This window comes from Serinus canaria, chromosome 3 (assembly GCF_022539315.1).
Source record: "Serinus canaria isolate serCan28SL12 chromosome 3, serCan2020, whole genome shotgun sequence".
Lineage (NCBI taxonomy): Eukaryota > Metazoa > Chordata > Aves > Passeriformes > Fringillidae > Serinus > Serinus canaria.
Window position 1 is genome coordinate 14254374 of NC_066316.1, and position 19448 is coordinate 14273821.

Below are 19448 nucleotides of genomic sequence, written 5' to 3' on the forward strand. Positions count from 1 at the left end.
ATTCAACAAACAAAGTTCAGATCATGTAAAGTGAATGAGAAAAGATGATGCAAGTGTAAGCTAGCACCCACCCCCTCTCCACATTGGTATTCCATATCCACAATATACAGCCAGCAGGTGTAAAAACACAAGGCTGCATTGTTCTTACTGAGATAAGTATCTTCAAATACAGAAATATTTTCTGGACTGCTTCCAAAGCCTATCCAGGAGAAAAACACCAGATCAATCACCTCAGAAACCCTGTGTTTAAAATCAGCATTTTAACCAAGACAGAGAGTTTCACAATAGGTTGAAATTTCTTCTTTAATTAAAATTGAGACAGACTAATAAAGCATTTAAGGATGTGATTTCTGTGCAGACAGAAGATACCCAGTCATGCACATAAAGTACTTTCTTGTTTAAGAGCCCAAATAAAAGCCTGAAGGCAGACATAGCACCTTTCTGAAGAGACTGCCCTTTTAATTCAAATAATTTGGTTAAACACTGAGATGAATGGTAGTTAACACAGGAAAATAGGAGAATATCATCCCAGCATCCCAGAACATCTGCTTGGATTAATGACTTTGAGTGTATGTAATAATTTGCAGCCCAAGTGGAGAAAGGCCTGGATGGGGGGAGGGAGTGCATTTGTGTTCTTTCCTCTGCCCCAGTGAGATCAGCCTTTTAATATTTCTGGCATTTGTAAGCTTCCCAGATTTGGTCTTGCAGTTTTTCTCCATGCAAAGCAAAGCCAGACCCCCTACCTGCATTTTTTTTTATCCCAGAGCTTGGTATCATCAACTTTTGGTATTCAGGACACAGTTTTTCTGCCATCTTCACAACTGGCTACAGTGTTTTGGTCAATTCTACATGGATGATTAAAGTTTGGAAAAAAATAGCTTACAGAAATAATCTCTATGCACATAGTTCATAATCTCAGAAATAACTACTGCACACCGTAACCCAGGGCCACATACAAGCAACCTAAAATTCACTAAAATTCCTCTATTCACTTCCTAGATTATTCAGATAATTAGCACTTAACACAATGTTAGTAAAGGCCTAGTAAACAGCAACACAAAATATCATATTTAATACATATCTGGACTTGGCCATAAATCCAGAGAACAAAAATACAGAAACCATGGAAGAAGCACCATCTTAATTCAGCCCTGGAAATATTCTGGAATTTGAAGACACAACAACAGCATGAACTGGCTTTACACTAAAACAGATTACTGCAGTCCCTACTTATTACTTACACCTTGGAACAGTCATGTACATCTCTCTCTCTCTCTCGAGTTCCACTTTTTAAATTTAGTCTTAAATTTATTTATTTCTAAACTGCAATCAGCACAGGATATGGATGCTGACACCATACCTATTTAAACTCTAAATATCAACTTCAAGTCTCAAGTGATCTGAAAGACTGGCTCTTTACCCAGCAGCTCCAGCTGTGAGTGGAAACATTTGCTGCCAAGTTTTACATCCCAGCATTCCAGGACTTGCAGGTACCACCTGCATTCCAAAATGTCCACCTTGAGACATCTGATGCAACTTTCAGAAATTGTCATATCCCTAACCTGTATTAAGAGTGAATTTAATTTTACTCACACAATTAGTAAAACTTGAAAAGTAATTAAGAATTGCAAAGGGACATCCCATTGTTTGTTTTGGCCTACAGAAAAAAAAGGGAAATTACATTTAGAAATTACACTTAACAAGCCTGCAATAACAGCTTTGGAGTTAATACTAATTTTGAGGTTCCTCTCCAAAAAAATGGGAACATGTTGAAGTGGAAGTGATAGAGGAGGCAGGCAGCAAGAGGAGAGATGAACGCTATTAAGAATCCAGATCATCCAAACAGTGAAGGAAGGTTAAGAAATTTTTGTTCAGTTAAATCCATAAGGGAATTCAGCCTTCCAACGAATTGGCTGCTCATCAGAAAGTGAGATAAAAGGTGTTCTACTGTCCTACTACAACCTAAAACACACACAGTACAATAGGACACACAAGGTGACAAGTAGCTGACTTGCAGCCTCAACATAAATGCCACAACATTTAAGCAGCATGGAGTATCTAAAGCAATAAAAGCAACATGAAGTCAGAAGTTAGGCTGCCCCCTGCTTTACTGTTTTACCCCAGTAGTGAATATCTATTGCACAAGGAGTAATTAACAACTCTGGAAGACTGGATTAGTAGACATGAGATGAAGAGACATTTCACAAACACTTTATGCAGTGAGGTTTGATTCAAGCACTCCACTAACAATATTTCAATTTAACTTATGCATACCACAGAATAAAATTTCATTACCCTGTGACTGCACATTAAGTAGTTAGAGGATTCTTTCCCCTGCATTCTAGTCCAGAGGTATTTTTCATTGACTAAAGGGGGCCCCAACCCTGAGCTGCAGCAGAGGTGCAACATGCAGCACTGCTGTAGCAGGAAAGAGGACTTAGATGTCCAGGTCTCCAGTCTGAAGCTGCTCCCCAGTGTAAAAACCTAGTTTTTCCTTTTTTTACTGCCACTGAATGGGAGACATTCTGTACAGCACAAGAAGGGGCACCTCTGGCAAACCTGAGAAGCAAGGGACCCACCACCTTGAAAGGACTCTCAGCAGTCAACAACAGATTGAAAAGAGTTAACTATTTTTTTCTACACTGAGAGCCTAGGAGCAAACATTTGATCTCTTGCCCCTAGAGATGATTAAACTGACTCTCTTTATAAAGTTTTCACTTTGACAATTATTGATCCCCTTTCCTTTGTTTTTTGTTTGTCTTTGTTGCTGTTGTTGTTTGGGTTTTTTAGGTAAAACAATATACAAAGCAATACTCTTTCCAAAGCAGAAGGTTTGAAAGCCTTCTGCAGTTTGAAACTTCAGTTATACTTAATGATTTCCCAATTACTTTCTTATCTATTGGAAATTCTAGTTTAATACAGTTTTTCAAATTAAACTTCACCTCATAATGATGAATTTCTCATCTTCAAAGACAAAAGACCTAAAACTCTGGGTTGCTGTAAGCAACCAAATAACACAGCAACACGTTTGTCAAAATATTTAACACATTATTCTGGTGTTTCTACCTGAATTTTTGGATGTAACAGCTCCTTTCTAAAATTACTAATTTGGCAGTTTGCCCTGGAGTCACTCCAAGCTAATTTTAATACGAAAAATGTGAATTCACAGCTTTGAAACACACGAGAATGTTATGCTAACTATTTCCACAGCTCAATGTAGAACACTGAAACTTCCAGTCAAACAATTAAAAAACATTTTCCTCACTGTATCACATACATAATTTAAAAATTATTATCATGAATATTAGTAGCACCTTAAACTTGTGTGCCATATACTTGTTCTTTAAAGGATCAAATCACATTTATGTTGATCTCAGGAAAAACAAAAGCTATTTTCTTCATAGATACAGCTGAAAGAGTAGGAACTGGTGTTAGACATTCTTGATCCAGGTTTATGGGGTCCTTGTACTTTCTGCACCCAGTCAACCAAGAAGCAACATGAAATTTCACCAGAATCAATTTACAGCAGCTTCTAAGCTTGATGATGGTGGTGATTATGATTATTCTTTTAGAAATCCACAACTAAGTACCTGTCATATATTAACCCATGAACACCATATTCTTTCAGCTTCTTCCTGTTATCCGGGTCATTTGCATCATCACCCCATGAAAAAATAACCAGGCCTTTGGATATGGCCTGTGTAACAAATGATGGATTCCTCAGCAGGTCTTCAGAATGCACACTAATTCCCTGAAATACAAAGGACTTCAATTAAAATCCATGTTTCTGAAAGACTTACATCAGCTATTTTAATCTTCTCACACTGGCAGCTCCTTACTGTTTCATACATAATAACAAAAAACATTTAATACAATTAGAGAGTTTATTTATAGTGCTATTTTTAAAACACTGTATTAAAAAACATTTTAACCAATGGACATTTTTTTGGCAGTTACCTAATATTAGTGTATTTCTTTTGTGAGGTTAGCCATAATTTAAAACTTTAGTGCCAAAAATGACAGATCTAAAACAAAGAGTAATACTTCAGTTTGATTTTAACTTGTCAGCTTACCAGCAAGTTTTCAAACTGTGCAAAGTTAATGGCAATTGCAGTTGTGCGACATCTGAGATCCATGAGCTCTGGATAGAGTTTAGATTCCCCTTGGGTGAGAAATAACACAGGATACTTGTTTTGCTTATGCCGGATCCTGTCAGGAAAAAAGTCCACATGTAGCAAATGAAAAAAAAAAAAAAAAAAAAGGTGAAAAAACAAAGATTTCATCTCACTGTTTCAAGGGGAATTCCTCTCTTTCCTGCATGTTGTTCTAGTTCCTAGCTGGTGACTCACAGCTTAGCATCAAACTGTGCTGACAAACTGCTCAAATGAGTCCTTTTGCCACTACTGGAGATTAACACACATGTGAGGGGAAGCTAGACTTGATGTTGAACTCAGCCTTACATCCTCAGTATGTTTATATATAATCCCCAAAGGCCATTTAATTCTCTAATTTTCTTCTTAAATGCACAGATTCCTGATGATCATAAAGATCCACAACAGGATTTTCTAAACATGGTTAATACACAGCCCCTAACCTTACTAATGCGTTTTTAAAGCTGATTACTGTAACAAAATTATTTGTTCCTAAATTAGGCTTGCACACCCCTCAAGTATGACTGGAAAAGACTTTGGGATACCAGAAGAAACCCTGACATTTTTTGTTGTGCTAAGAAAGAGTGAAACATCCAGAAATGCACTTGACAAAAATATCTGCTATGAGTTTGTTCCCCTATTTTTATTTTTCAGGCTCATTCCAGATAGCAAAGTGGTCTCATTTCAATTCCCAACTATTCTGGCACCAAATTTTATGTCTGAGGAAAACACCTGTTATTTATTTCCTGGTGTGTATTTTTAAATACAAAGTAAATTTTACCAAATAAAAATAAATTTCAGAAACAAAGTACATTATTTCTCTCTTCTTAACTTACATTGTACAAATATCTGCATGAAAAGAAGAAAACACAATTCTTCTTCGTCCAGCATTCATCAACACAGTTTTCAGAATAATATCTAGGAAAAGGTTCATATCAAAGTAAGTTGACAAGTTGCCATCCCATTGTCCATCCTGGAAAAAGAAAGCACAAGTTTGAGTCACTTAAATTAATGCTTACTAAAATTATTTTAACCAGCAATAGTCTCTCAGTCAACCTGAGCAAAGTGAGAACTCAGCTGCCCAGTTTGAATGCAGAATCAATCCTGCAGTGTGTTCAGTGCTGGTTCCAGCTCTCAGGGACTGACAGCATGAGAGAGGTGCAGCTGAATTCTCACAGCAATAAAATTCACTGAAAAATTCCACATCTTCCCATCCAAGGAATGCATTTCTAGGAAGCCTATTACAGCTACAAAAACACAAAGAAATTCCCTAAAGACCAGTAATTATAGCAGCTACTCTCTGTTGTTATTTCTAGCATACTGACTTCCACCTACCACTCTCCTTAGCTTCCTTCCCCCACTCCAGGCTTCCAATCCCAGCATTTACAATCATTTCCCTCTGGACTGAGTGTTGCACAATCCAGCTGAGTCTGCATCCCTGCTGACTAGAAGGAAGCAGCTGCTTGTTTTACTGCACCATGTTCTAGCTGCTCCTGCACAGGGCCAGGAGAGGCTGAATTTCTTGGCACTTTCCTGTCTGCCCTGTTGTGATCTGTTGACTTTAAAAAGAATCTCCTACCGAAAGCAGTCTGAACTCAATCCTATACATTTTATCATTTTAAGAATAAGACTGTTCATTTGTTGGAGTGGTGCTCCTATACCCTACCACCAGTTTAAAAATATTGCAGTATTTTTTAAAAAACTGGCACAAACCCCCACAAAAATTATGCCTTTGCAGCTCATAAATTGTCACATCAAATTACAAGCTTTAGCCATAAGAATGTCAAACAATCAAAGTAAATCACATGTATGTTTACTTACCCTTTGTTGGGAGATCCATTTTACTTCTATGTCAAACCCAACATCATCAGGAATAGACTCCAGGACCTGAAAAAAATTTTACTATGAAGAGACCCCACAGCAAAAGAGGACAGCAAAGCACTGTGAAGGTAATTGTTGGGAAAATACATTGCAGTTTAATGCTAATGGTGTCTCAATTCAAAACCCTAGTTTTTTAACATTTTATACAACACACATATACACCCTATTCTACTCCAGTTTAAACTTAATGAATACATAAAAGTGGATACAATCTTAAGGACAAGATTTTGACAAGGTACAAATGTGAGTCAATTCACTTCAACATATATAAGAAATGCCCCATTTATACTCCTAAAGAAAAAATATTTTTTCTTTCTCCAGAAAGTTCTTTTGAGTGCAAAATGCATCTTAAGTATGAAATCCAGGAGCTTGCCATTACCATGATAACAAAAGTTCTTTCATGTGAAATTCCTGTAAAGAATTATTTGCAAGGTGATTTCACAGGGTGGAGCTAACACAAACCAGTCCTAAATGGAAACACACTGGAAATTCACTCAACATTTCTCACTGTCTGGCTCTGAGAGATGGCCAAGACACCGTGAGGAACTGCCAAAGGCCAGGTGTGGTTTCTTTCAAAATTAGAAACAAATGTCAATGCATTAACAGGCAATGCCCACATGTTAACCAGCTGTAAAACTGAGTGCACCCTGAGCTACACAGCTCAGGCTCATGAATTCAGAAACACACACAGACTGTTACTTGTAAGCACTGAAAACCCTCCAGTGTCCAACAATAAAACCCCTTCTCTCAGTTCCAGTATTGATACCAGAGGCCCAAAACCAAAAAACAATATCCCCCTTGCTATGTGTGCAAAGCTGAAAGTAAAACACAAGTTTTCATGTTCCCCAATCATCTTGCTCCATATTCACTACTTACTCTTTGCAGAGAAGGAAATGGCTGCATCTCAAAAGCAGACTTCTCCTCATCTTGAAAAGATGCTGTAAAGAAAGATAAAATATTGAATTAAAACAAACAGAAGCATAATCCCAGTAATGGCAGCAAGAAAAGACTGGCTCAAAAACCATGACAGGAGTGAACAATGAAACCAGGTCTCCCTTTGGATTACCTACACCTTTTCCTCTAACACCAACATATTCCCATGATAGTGTTGGCAATTCCTGGTTTGGAATTTAAGACCTTGCCATAATATATATATAGAATGGCTTCTCCCTTCCCTCACCACTTCACTCAGTGAATTATATCCACAATAAACCTTGGCTACCAATGCTTATTTGTTTAATTTTCTAAAATTTTATCTTTTCTGTTACAGGTAGGATGTGTGCGATAATTTGCTGTCCCTACAAAGGGGATAATTAATGCCAAAAATTTACAGCACTGAAAAGACATCCTACAGCAGTTACCAAAGTTCTCTTCAGCAAGTCTAAAGAGCTGAAGGTACAGTTGGAGAAGCATAAGATGGAAACATCAGTGGCAATTTTGTTATGATTATTCAGAAATACAGATTGATCTATATATTTGCCTTCTACCCTTCTGTCCCTGCTTCCCTCTACAGCATGCACAAAATTAACTACATAAGCATTTAGAAATGTTCAGGACAAATGTGATTACAACAAGATGCAACCACAGAATTTATATGATTACATGGTAATAAATCAATCAATCCCAACACTCTTCCCAACTAGTACATACCATTGTGATCTTTTACTTTCATGGCCGTCACGTGAGCCAGCTGAAGAGCATAAGAGCAACATTAACACTCTACCCACATCTTCCTACATGTAAAACATAACTAATTTTTCTTGTAAATAATTTTACAATTTAAAAGTCTATCATAGACATAGTTAGCAGTAATTTGTAAAAGAATAAAAGACATGCTGTACACATCACAATTTTCTTTCAAACTCTGTTTTAACCATTTCAAGAAAAGCTCAAAACCAAACTGAAAACATGCTCACTGAAAATTCAGGATTTGTGTTAAGGGTAAACCCACACAAACTATAATTCAACATCAAGATGTGAAGAAGTCTGAACACTAATCTCTCCTCTGTGTTTCAATCCAGCTGACCTGTTTTATATTACAGTCACACATACTGAGCTAGAATGAGGCCAGACACAGCCAACTCCCTCGCTCCATTCAAATTCTCTCTTCACAAAAAGAAGCAGACCAAGTAATTTTAAATAAAAAGAATCATATGGTTCTTGGACCAGCCAGATGGTTTCCTTGACTGAGGGCAGGGATCTCAGCAGGGTCTTCAGTAGCCCACTCATCCCTCTTTATCTAGACAAGGCATTTCTGTTTGGAAGGCAGAGCAGTTCAACACAGTCCCTTTATCATGTGAAAATTAGATACCATATTTCTAGAGGATAAAAGTAATGACATTTATCCAAGTTGTAAAAACAGTGCAAAAGAATTTTTCTTGGAATTACCTAATTGTTCTGTTTGAATAATTTTTAAAACTGTACTGTCCAGAACTATCTGTAGTTATTCCCAAAACCTCCAAGCTCCATAAAATTCTACACACAGCACATTGTACTAGTCAAGGAAAGAATACCTTTAATAACTGCAGCTGATCAAATGTGAGTTCTTTGACTGCAATCTCAAACAGTTCCAAAGGCTCTGTATCCAGTTTCTTTGAAGAGAACCAACACATAATTAAGCATCACTGAAAATAACAAAGAAGCCTACATACTTTCCATAAAGTAGCCATAAAGGCAATGAATGTTTCCTATTTTATTGATAAAGATACAAGTCATATCATATGAATAAGATGATCCGTTTTCACAAGACAGCACAGGCACTTAAAAGCATAAAACAATCTGAAAGAAACCCAGTGCTTTGTCTTTCATGCAAGTCAGAGGCTTTAAAGTTCTTTCCTCCCAAAATTGCAGCACAATTATTCTGTAAAAACTCGACTGGTTAATGTATTCAGGAAAGATGCTTACAAGTAAAGAAATGCAGTAAAAAATATTCCAAGGCAGTTCACTTTACTGCTATTTATCCAATGTCTCAGAAACTAATAAAAAAATATAAATGTCCTGGGGTAAAATTCACACACACAGACCACTCCCAAAATACAGATCTGTTGTCAAAAAAATTCTGTCGTTTCTCACTTCCCCTCTTCACTAAGAATTTTTTACTGAGCAAGACAGTACTGAGTGATACACTGAATATTCATTCCCCTCAAAGTTCCATTTCCACAGCTGTCCTAAACCAAGCTTCTTATAAAGTGCAATACTGCAATGAGTGTGGGAGTTTGAAAACACAAAGAAGACAGAGCAGTGTGCTGCTCTGCAATCTCTTTGGATTTACTGCCAGAACTATGAGGGAAGATAAGCAGAACAGGACAGAATGCAAACATTCAGGCCTCAGTATAAGAGAGCCCCATAGGCACCACAGAATATAGCAGAGCTGTCTGCTTTTTTCTTCCAGATGTTAAGTCAGAAAGAAGCTAAATAGTAACTAAAATGTCAGGTTGAAGAGTGCCAAACCATGCATCTGAAATGCTGTTGCTACAACATCAACAGGAAAAAACAACTTCCTGCTCTATGCACTAAGTAATGCTGCATATTTATTGCCATTCCATCCCTTGAGTCCCCAGAATTGTTTCTATGAGAGCTTAACATTTTACATTTCTAGAACGGGCATATTTATTCATAAAATACAGCTATTATCTTCTTTACCTTTTTCATGGCCATGCAACATGTGAGATCGTGGTATACTATAGGCACATGATCTTTAGAAAGATGTACATCAAATTCCACAAATGCTGCTCCCTACAGAAAATTGAAAATCACACAGAACAAAACAGAAGCCCATTAACTACTTATGCACAAGGACTACAGAACTGCATGCAAGTATTGTCAAGTATTCAAGGTCCTGGACATCAAGCAGAAGTTGAATACACCTGGCTGTTACCAGTTAAATCAAACCATGCTCAGCAATGGATTATTAAAGATGAAAAAATATATGGCAAATTATCCTAATTATTATAATACAGACATTTTATATATATATACATATACACATATATGTATGTATGTATGTGTGTGTGTGTATATATATATATATACACACACATACATATATGTATGTATGTGTGTGTGTGTATATATATATATCTTGGTTAATCTTGTAAAACCCTCTAATAAGATTCAAGTCTTGTGAATCTGATTACATGAAAGACCAAGACAGTATTTTTAGACACAGATGTTTTAAACAGATAATTTTGAGGCATCTTCCTCCTTCCTCCCCACCACCACACCGAGAGACAAGTGATGGCTCCATACTGCCAAGGCTTTAGGGAGATATTCCATATAGAAACAAACTTCTGGAGTCACTAGTGACTAACACAGCAGCAGTGTGTTATAATCTGTGCAAGAGCAGAAATAGCTGCATCCAGCATTCTCTTGCCCTTTTCAGCTGTAGATGATTTTCTGTTAGGCTTTAAAAAAGGAAAAAACATTCAAAAGCTCAAAGAACAGTCTTCCAGAAAAGAGGGAGGCCCAGAAAGAAAGAGAAAGCCAGTAACAGGTTTGGGGTTTTTTACTTATATTGACTGTTTGCAAGTCATTCATTTAAAGGCCTCCAAGAATACCATTCATCAAATTATCACCCTGACACCCACTTTTTCAATCATCACAGAGAGAAAAATAGGACATGGGGTTTTTTTTCAGCCCTTTTCTCAGCAGAAATATTTTCAAAGTGGTGGCTTTCAGCCTTTTCAATCTGCAAATAGATGAAAACAATTCTCTAGTGATGCTGCTGATGACTTCACAGCAAATTTCTGCCTCAATGCATATTTCTTGTGAGTATTTTAAAAGCCTGTCTATAAACCTGTAGTGTCCACTCAGGGATTAAGAACTACTGTTCAAAACTGTCATTTAGCAGCTACAGTTCTGTTCAGTGATCAAGATTATTGGAAGGAATAAAAGTGACCACCTCCATCACAGAATTTAGGCACATGGAGCTATTATCTCCCAAACTGGAAGTTCTGTCTTAGGATTTCAAGTCTTCACTGCAGCAAGCACCAAAACAAGGACTGGTTTATTCTACCAGCTCAGCTCCCAAGTCACATTTTCAGACAGCAAGTTTCAGTACACAGCAGTCCCTGAGCAAGACCTTTGCCACGTGAGAGGATACTGACAGACTCTAGCAGTGCCAAAATTTGATTCGTTTGTTCAAACTGCCTGTAGAGGGTTGAGATTAAAATTCTCCCTGTACTAGAATACCAGCAGAATATACTAAATTGAAGCTTTGATTTTTTTAAGGGACTTGAGAATGAGAGTCTAACCTACTATTAACTTTCCATAACTCAGGCAATTTCCACAGTGATTTTTATCTCACATCAGTTCAATTACAATTCACTGTATTGAATCATGCAAATTAAATGTACAAGCCAACCTAGTTTGCACTAGACAGGTGCTGTGTGTATGAAAACGTGTGTACATACATGACTAGCAGCATTCCTCATGGATGCAATGGTGTTCTCTTGAACTTTAGCAAGCCTGAAACAACAGCCAAGAAAAAGCGTTTGTTAGATGCAGTATAGCAGAGAATTGAAATAACAAAGCACAAATCAGAAGTTTTAGAGAATACCCACAACTTCATACTGAAGTAAATGACTGTGGGTTACAGCTTTTCAAACTACTTCCTCAGCTGATGTCAGTGACACAAAACAATTTCCCCAGTTTAAAATGCAAACAAACTTACTTAGTGGTCGTTGTAGAATTTCCTGCTCCCCTGTGTCCAACATCCAGAGTTGTTCTTGGTTTCCAGTACTTTGCATATGAAGCCTGCATATCACAAGCATATCCCTGGATGGGTTTGATAATGATGTAGTCCACTGCAAGAAAAACAGCAATGCTTCACATGTCAGTGAACAGCAGATGGCTTTGAGGAAAGTTATCTGCATCTGTTGCTGGCATCAACTGTACCTCTGACTTTTCCAATTGTCTTCCTCGGATTTCTGCTCATAATAGCAAGTGTAAGAACTCCAGCACTCTTTCCAAGTTCTGCAATTGTGGATGACAGGAGGCAGGCAGAGCCTACGTGACCTGGGAGCACATCATCTTGTACTACCTTCTCACTTAAATCTTCCTGAAAACAAAACAGACAAAAACCCACAATCCCTATTGTTAGATGTGAGTGAGAATTCTAAACAAACTCTTCTGGCTTGCTACTCAGGACACAACACAAGTTTCTTGTGTGTAACACAAAACACTAATTACAGCTAAAATTGTTTAATGTAACAGCAAGTTACGAATTACTATCAAGAAAATGAGAACTTTAACAGAAATCTACAAAACTCACATTTTTCTCTGACACCCCTTACATCCCATAAGCTTTTCACATCAAAATAGCATGCATGGAATAGCCTGTCTTCTAAAATGCCCCAAGTCCTGCTTAGAACAAAAATTAACTGGAATAATATTTATGCTCAAAATGCTAAAAAACTTGGTATGCATTTGCAGGGAAGAACTAATATACAGAATGTGCGCTTGACCATAGTCAAGTTCAGGAACTATGTAGACACTTTACAATTACAACTGTAAGTGATCTTAAAGGCATTTTCATTTCTCTTTCTCAAAAAGAGAATGCCTAAACTTTATTCTCTGTAACCTGCTTTCTTTTGAAAAGAACTTCAAATACTAAGACCTTTCAGGGGAAAAAACAGCACAAAATAACAGACACAATAGTGAGAATCCAGTTTGAATCTGCACGAGTTAGTTCAGAGAAATGTTTTTGCTTATAATATAAAAATTTGGATTCAATACTTGTGATATAACCAGTTCATATACACAATGTAGGGGCTGAAGCAGGAGAAGCATAACTTAGCTGATAAAGGATTAATATCAAGCCAACCTAACAGCATGCAATACTCACACATGCAGATTCACGTCTAATTTGTACCAACTTCTAAATAAGCAGAACTGAAAAACTTCCTGTGCCACATCAAGAAGGCTCACAAAAACCTTTCTACAATGGGCTGGCAGTGAGTAGTCTCACACTTGTGTAAATAAATCCAAAAGATGAAGAACATCAGGCAGTAGCTCTGCTTCAACAGTGAAATCTTCACAACAACTGAGCTCTAAGAGGCAGAATGAAGTTGCTTCATAGGAATAAAGAGACATACCTCAAAAAAATCAAATATTAATTCCAAGTTATCAGGCTCCATGGTTTGTATTGTGTATTCTATCCATCGGTCTGGCTGCAAAGCATAGCCACAGTCTGGCTGAGAGTGCCGACATCTGTACTCGTCGTCACTGATCAAGGAGAACTCCACCGTGTTTGCCATCTTCTGAGGGACAGTAGGGGATGTCTTCTCTTGGCCCTCGTCATCATCATCCTTCTCTAGGCCTTCTAGGGTCAATTTTACTCTACTCATCCAGAAACACAAATCAAATGGTTAAGTCACTGCAGTGCCTTTACCAATTATCAAGATTTAGGAAGAAGCTTGAGCAGAAGCTCATACAATGCAAGAATTCTTCTCAAGTCCATCACTCACAAAACAGAACTGTATACAGAGGCTCCTCACACAAGCAAGAGTTTACAGCCATTGTCTAAATCCTGTTTTAGCCAGATTTCAGTGCTCAAGTCACTGCTAGAAGTTGAACATGGGAAAATATGAAAACTCTACTAGTGGTCTGAGAAGCAGCACTCCACCAGACTATTTGGTCTGCCAAAGAGACAGCCTTCCTATACAGGCAGGCTGTACACCCATAATGCCAACAGGCTAATGAAAAGCACTGAAATTAGAAGTCATAATCAAGATCAAGACTTGGAACATTGGTGCCTGCTGCTATGTCTCTCTGATAAGGAAGATAAGTATACTCTAACAGACATAAGTAATATAGCTGAAGTAATTAAATCCCTTGAAAAATCCAGAATGAGCATTTAAACTGAATGGATTTCTGAAAAATCCTGGACTGAGAAGCATAAGCCTCTCTATAAGACTCAGAGTCCTTTATGATACAGAGCAAACCTTCCTGACAAAATTAGTTATGTCAGTGAAGTAAGCATACATGAGTAATCCAAATCCCTTCCTGTACCACAGACACAGCAGATGAGATACAGGATTATCATTTATAGATGCCACGTCACCAGTAAAACTGAAATCATATCTCAAATAAATAATTACAATCATGGAAATCTATTACATCAAGTCCACACTGAAATATATCCTCACCAAAAAAAAAGAAAAGAAGTTCCAACACAGGTACTCCAGAAACTTGAAAAATGACACTGCCATATCAAGTGACAGTCACAGAAACTACTGGACAGATCCAACTTTTTAGGATAGAGTATTTAGTAAATGCATCTAGCTTATCAAGTTTTATTTCAACCATTTAACTTAGACAAGAAGTTGGCTTCAGAAATTACTCTCTCTACCTGCTATAACATGCAAGGAAAAAAGGCAAAGCTGTACAGAACACAATGTAAGTATTAAATATCACTGAAGAGCATCATATTAAATAAATCTTCCCCTCATCAGCAAATTTGGAATTGATGGGAGGGGAAATAAAATCAAAACTGGAAAAAAAGAAATCAATCAAGTATGACAGATCCATGGAATAGTTTGGTTTGGAAGGGATCTTAAAGATCATTTAGTTCTACCCCCCCTGCCACAGGCAGGGACACCCACTCAACCAGGTTCCTCCAAGCCCCATTCAACTTTGCCTTGAACACTTCTTGGGTTTCAGCACCTACAACTCTGGACAACTTGTGCCAGTGCCTCACCACCCACACACTAAAGAATGTTTTCCTCATATCTCATCTAACCCTGTCCTCTTTCAGTTTAAAACAGTTCTCCCTTGTCCTATCACTCCAGGCCCTTGTACAAAGTCCCTCTTTAGGGAGGGTCTCCCCAGAGCTGTCTCTTCTTTAGGCTGAAGAACACAGAATTTCTAATCCTGTGTCCACAGCAGAAGTATTCCAGCCCTCTGAGCACCTCCATGGTCTCCTCTGGACTCACTTTAACAGCTCCATGTACTTCTTATCCTGGGGTCCCAGAGCTGGATGCAGTTCTCCAGGAGGGGTCTCACCAGTGCAGAGCAGGGGGCCAGAATCCCCTTCCTCACCCTGCTGCTGCAGCTCACAATGCACTTGGCCTTCTGGCCTGCAAGTGTGCAGTGCTGGGTCACATGGAGCTTCTCATCACCAACACTCCCAAGTCCTTCTGCTCAGGGTGCTCTCAATCCATTTTCCACCCAGCCTGCACTTGGGATTGCTCCAATTCAAGTGGAGGATCTTGCACTTGGCCTTGGTGAGCTCCTAAGCCTGTGAAGCTCCCTCTGGATGGCATCCCTTCCCTCCAGTGCGACTGCACCCCTCAGGCTGCTGTAACCAGCAAACTACTGAAGGGACACCCAACCCTATTTTCCATTCCACCAACCCCTGAGGGACACCCCTCATCCCTGCTTTTCATTTGGGACATCAAGCTGCTGACCACAACACCCAGGGCAACCACCCAGCCAATCCTTATCCACTGTGTGCAACAGTGCAGTCCTCTAAACACCAGGGCTAAGATACCCATTCCTGACAATTAACTATGGAGTTATAAAAATGCCTGCTTTCTGAGGCACCTCTGCACAGAAAAGCATCAAACTGATCTAAGTAAGAACCTGAGAACCCTACAGTTCCAGCCAAAAAGCAAGAAACACCAGGACAATTATGGAGTAAATATTTGTGCTTTAACACTTGGAAATTGGGCTATTAGTGAAAAATGAATTTAAATCTACACCAATTAAATAAAAAAATTTATATCCCTAATATTGACAATTAACATGAGGTAAATTGCATACTGAGATGAGCAAACTCTTACCTAAACCTTGATGTTTTAAATTTCTTCTTAGATATCAGCACAGGGGGTTTCTCAGAATAATGCAGACGTAGCCTTATTTCTGTCTGACATGTCAGCCACCCAGCATCCACATTTTTAATACCATCTATCAAAAGCCAAAGAGAAAGGAGAAGACATTTTAGTAACTTATTGTAGGGAGATCTAGGCAGTTCTTCTTGCCATCACCTTCCAGATAATCCTCCTTATCACTAGCCTTGATCTGCAGTAATGCAGGAAGTTGGGTGCAGCCTTTGCCCAGTCTTTCTGAACTACCCAGAACAGCCAACAGGAACTACAGTAGTCTGCTGGATTTTAATGGGACTAAACAGGAACAATGATCATGGCTTAACTATCTGCAGGACAGCACTGAGTAACATTCCCTTGTCCTGGGACCTCTCAGCACATGGAATAATACTGACAGGAACCCTGAAGGCTCCTAAGCAATCAGAGGCTCCCTGTTTCTGATGAGATACAGGTGTCCATTTAGCCCATCATAGTCAGTGACAGTAAAGCAGTGCAAGTCTGCAGGACAGGGTACAGCAACAGTTCTGATGAAAAGCATGGAGAATCCTCACCCTGAACATCAAAACAAGGAAAGCCTGCAAGCAGGAGGACCAGAAACACAAGCTGCAAACCAGGTGCCAAAGCAAACCTGACAGTTTGGAAGAGTTCCTAAAGAGCCCAACCCATCATTTGCTGAGGATATGAGGGGGAAATGGAAAAGCTTGAAGACAGGATTTATGAGGTATGATAAGGAGTTAATGTTCGATCTTCTAACACTGAAAGTAAGTGAGAGGTGGGTCAGAACTGTCAGAAGTGAGACGTGCACACACAAGAATACGAGGTGTGGGCTGACAAGAACCTTTGGCAGCTGCATCTCTGACTGAAGAGGCAGAGTGGGTCCATTCAGTGTGAGTGATTGTTTTTCCAGGCATGAGAAGTTTTTCTAAGGCCAGGTATTAAGAGAAAGTTAAGCCTTTTCTCTACTTTCAAAAACTGCATGCTCATGATTTATAGTTTCCAAATTTCAACCTTTAACACCATCAGGGTGACAAGACTTCAATTCTTCCTAGCACTCTTTTATTAACATTAGAAGGGATAACAGCCTGAGTGTGATTTCACAAATGCTGGATACAATAGTAACTGTAAAAGCAGAGAAAACTATCATAGGCAATTCTTCTCAAAACCTATCATCTCAAGCCTTTTTCAGTTACAAGACTAAACCTTGTTTAAATTAAATTCATGGTAAGGAATAAAGGTTAATATATCTCACTTACTACAGATTCCAAAGTCTCCATCATCGACATCAATTTTATTTTCTAGAATTAAAAGGAACGGAAAAGAATGGAAAAAAGTAATTAGTATTCACATTTAAAAATCATTGCCAAGTTAAATTAATTCTACTTCTCCACTTCACTACTAAAAAGTGTATCTAAAAAAATGCAGGAAAACTGAAACAGACAAAGCAGCATGTTTTTTGCAACCTTCTATAAAGATTGATCTCAATTTATGTTTTTTCTCAGTTTCTGCATGAAAAAAACAACCGACACACAAAATACCACATTTCACTTCAAGTAATCTGAACTGACAGTAAAAAGGTTGCACTATTTTCTGGCTTGCTGAAGTACTTTGCTGCTAACTACATCCCACTAGTATCTAAGATGCTTTACTTGTCAAAGTAGTGTCAAAGACATTAAATTTTCTTGCAAACATACAAGAAAGTTGTCCTGCTGCACATTTAAAGCTTTTAAATCGAGTCAGTCACAATAAAAATTATTATTCTGCCCACATGACAGAAACCAACCTAGCATGAAATACCGAAAACTCACTTCACACTTACTTTTATCCTTACTCTTCCCAAAGCTTTAAGAACTGAAATCCTAAGGTACTAAATAAGTTCATCAGCATTAAGAGAACAGATAGTCTAAACAAACCATCCATTTCTCAAAACATAAAACTTCACATATTTTTGCCTCCACAGTGATTAATCCCTTTTTTTTCCCTTAAGAATCATTTCACTCTTAACCTAATTTCTATTTATGAAGAATTGAGTATTACCTGGGGTAAAAAAAAAAAAATCTCAACTTGGAATGAGGTAATCTAAACTTAGAGATAAAGTCTAGGTCCTAGCAGAGGATAGGCTGCTTCTCTTATCAGTTACTGACAAATACAGAAATAACCTTCTTACAGGAATAGAAACACTACTAATTCAACTGAAATTAACAAAAAAAAAGGCAAAGGGAGAACGGAACATGATCATGGCACTATTAATGACTAACAGATTCTTTGATACCACCTTCTTTCTAAAAGACATTTTTTCAAATAATTAGAAAGTTTCTTAACAAATGTAAACTTCTAAGTTAGGAGAAAATAGTATTTTTAATGTGCTAGAAAAGACAGTGCATAAAACATGCCATAGCAGCATAAGAGATCTAAACTACAAGCTACATTCAAAGGTTATTTCAGTCACTCTCAAAACCCAAACTTTTTCCCTGTTCAGAAATGCATTAATAACTCATATGCAAGTCTGCATGCCACCCTTTCCTTCAGCAAAATACATTTCTGCTAAACTGATGGGTAAATAAGTGCATTCATGATTCTATTTTCATAAATCCATTTACTTACAGAAGCCTAATTAAACATTTTTTGTTTACAATTTTACTAATTAAATAGTACTTAAATAAAAAACAACAGTGACTTCACACCCTCCCCACATTTTCTTTAAAAAAGATCATATGGATCCTTAGTCTCAAAGAATTAAGCTTACAGAAAATTATTAAAATTTCAAATTAATAAAAAACCAACCCACATAATCTTAAGGATGACAGCAAAGAATTTCACATCCACTTCCATTTTGAAGCCACTTATATGTATATATACGTATATATTTTGAGAGTAAGGCCCATGTTGTGCAACAAAAAAGTCTATACCTCCCACACATTAATAAATTTAAGTATTTTAAAACTATAGCTATCAATCCCTCTAAGCCAGTGTGCAGCATATCAGCAATCTTATGCATATGCCTCAAACAGATGCAGTTGATGCCCATACCTAAAGGGGTAATTGATCGTGGTTGTAGATGAGTCTCCCACGTGTGAACTATGACTTCGCAGGGACCATCGATAGTCTGTAATTTAAAAGTTAAATGTCTGCAATAATTTCTTTTGTTAGATCTGACTTTGTACCCATGAAGCTGTTTGGTATGGTTGTGAACTAAACTTAGAGATTTAAGGAAGTAACAGAAGAAGGAGAAGAAGAAAGGGAGAGGAACAGAGAAAAAGACTGAAGAAGAAAGAAAGAAAACAGATGAGGCTTCTTACCCCTGCAACTGCTGATGACTGTTAGATGTGTTGTGAATACATATGACAAAACTTTTGACAGTCTGGCATGGCAGAGAAGTTACATGGAATCATTAAACCTTTACTGCTAACAGATGCTCTGCTGGACTACTTTAGTTTCCTTCTGATACCAAAAACAAAAAATATCGTCTGAATTCATTAAGAGTGCTCACTTTGTTCTCAAGCTACAGCAACACTTTATGAAAAACATACCCCACATCTCTTATCTCAAACAGCACTCAGCACCTACTCATGCACATAGCAGTTGCAGGGGTGAG

The 19448-nt window shown here is 37.9% G+C and overlaps 1 protein-coding gene across 7 annotated transcripts in view; it reads right to left on the reverse strand.

Annotated features, from left to right (window-relative positions):
- Positions 1 to 19448, reverse strand: part of GPCPD1 (glycerophosphocholine phosphodiesterase 1) — a 42974-nt gene that overhangs the window by 4394 nt on the left and 19132 nt on the right. For 6 of the 7 annotated variants that reach the window (XM_050973142.1, XM_050973139.1, XM_050973138.1 and 3 more), the window contains 15 exons: positions 18884 to 18959; positions 17110 to 17151; positions 15815 to 15938; positions 13127 to 13370; positions 11928 to 12090; positions 11704 to 11836; positions 11444 to 11498; positions 9675 to 9767; positions 8546 to 8623; positions 7683 to 7722; positions 6909 to 6970; positions 5973 to 6038; positions 4988 to 5124; positions 4074 to 4209; positions 3591 to 3751 (listed from right to left, as the gene is read on the reverse strand). In XM_050973142.1, the coding sequence (XP_050829099.1) occupies positions 3591 to 3751; positions 4074 to 4209; positions 4988 to 5124; positions 5973 to 6038; positions 6909 to 6970; positions 7683 to 7722; positions 8546 to 8623; positions 9675 to 9767; positions 11444 to 11498; positions 11704 to 11836; positions 11928 to 12090; positions 13127 to 13370; positions 15815 to 15938; positions 17110 to 17151; positions 18884 to 18959 (1610 nt within the window). Of the gene's footprint in view, positions 1 to 316; positions 846 to 3590; positions 3752 to 4073; positions 4210 to 4987; positions 5125 to 5972; positions 6039 to 6908; positions 6971 to 7682; positions 7723 to 8545; positions 8624 to 9674; positions 9768 to 11443; positions 11499 to 11703; positions 11837 to 11927; positions 12091 to 13126; positions 13371 to 15814; positions 15939 to 17109; positions 17152 to 18883; positions 18960 to 19448 lie in introns of those variants that run through there. The other variant, XM_050973144.1, reaches the window with a different exon arrangement.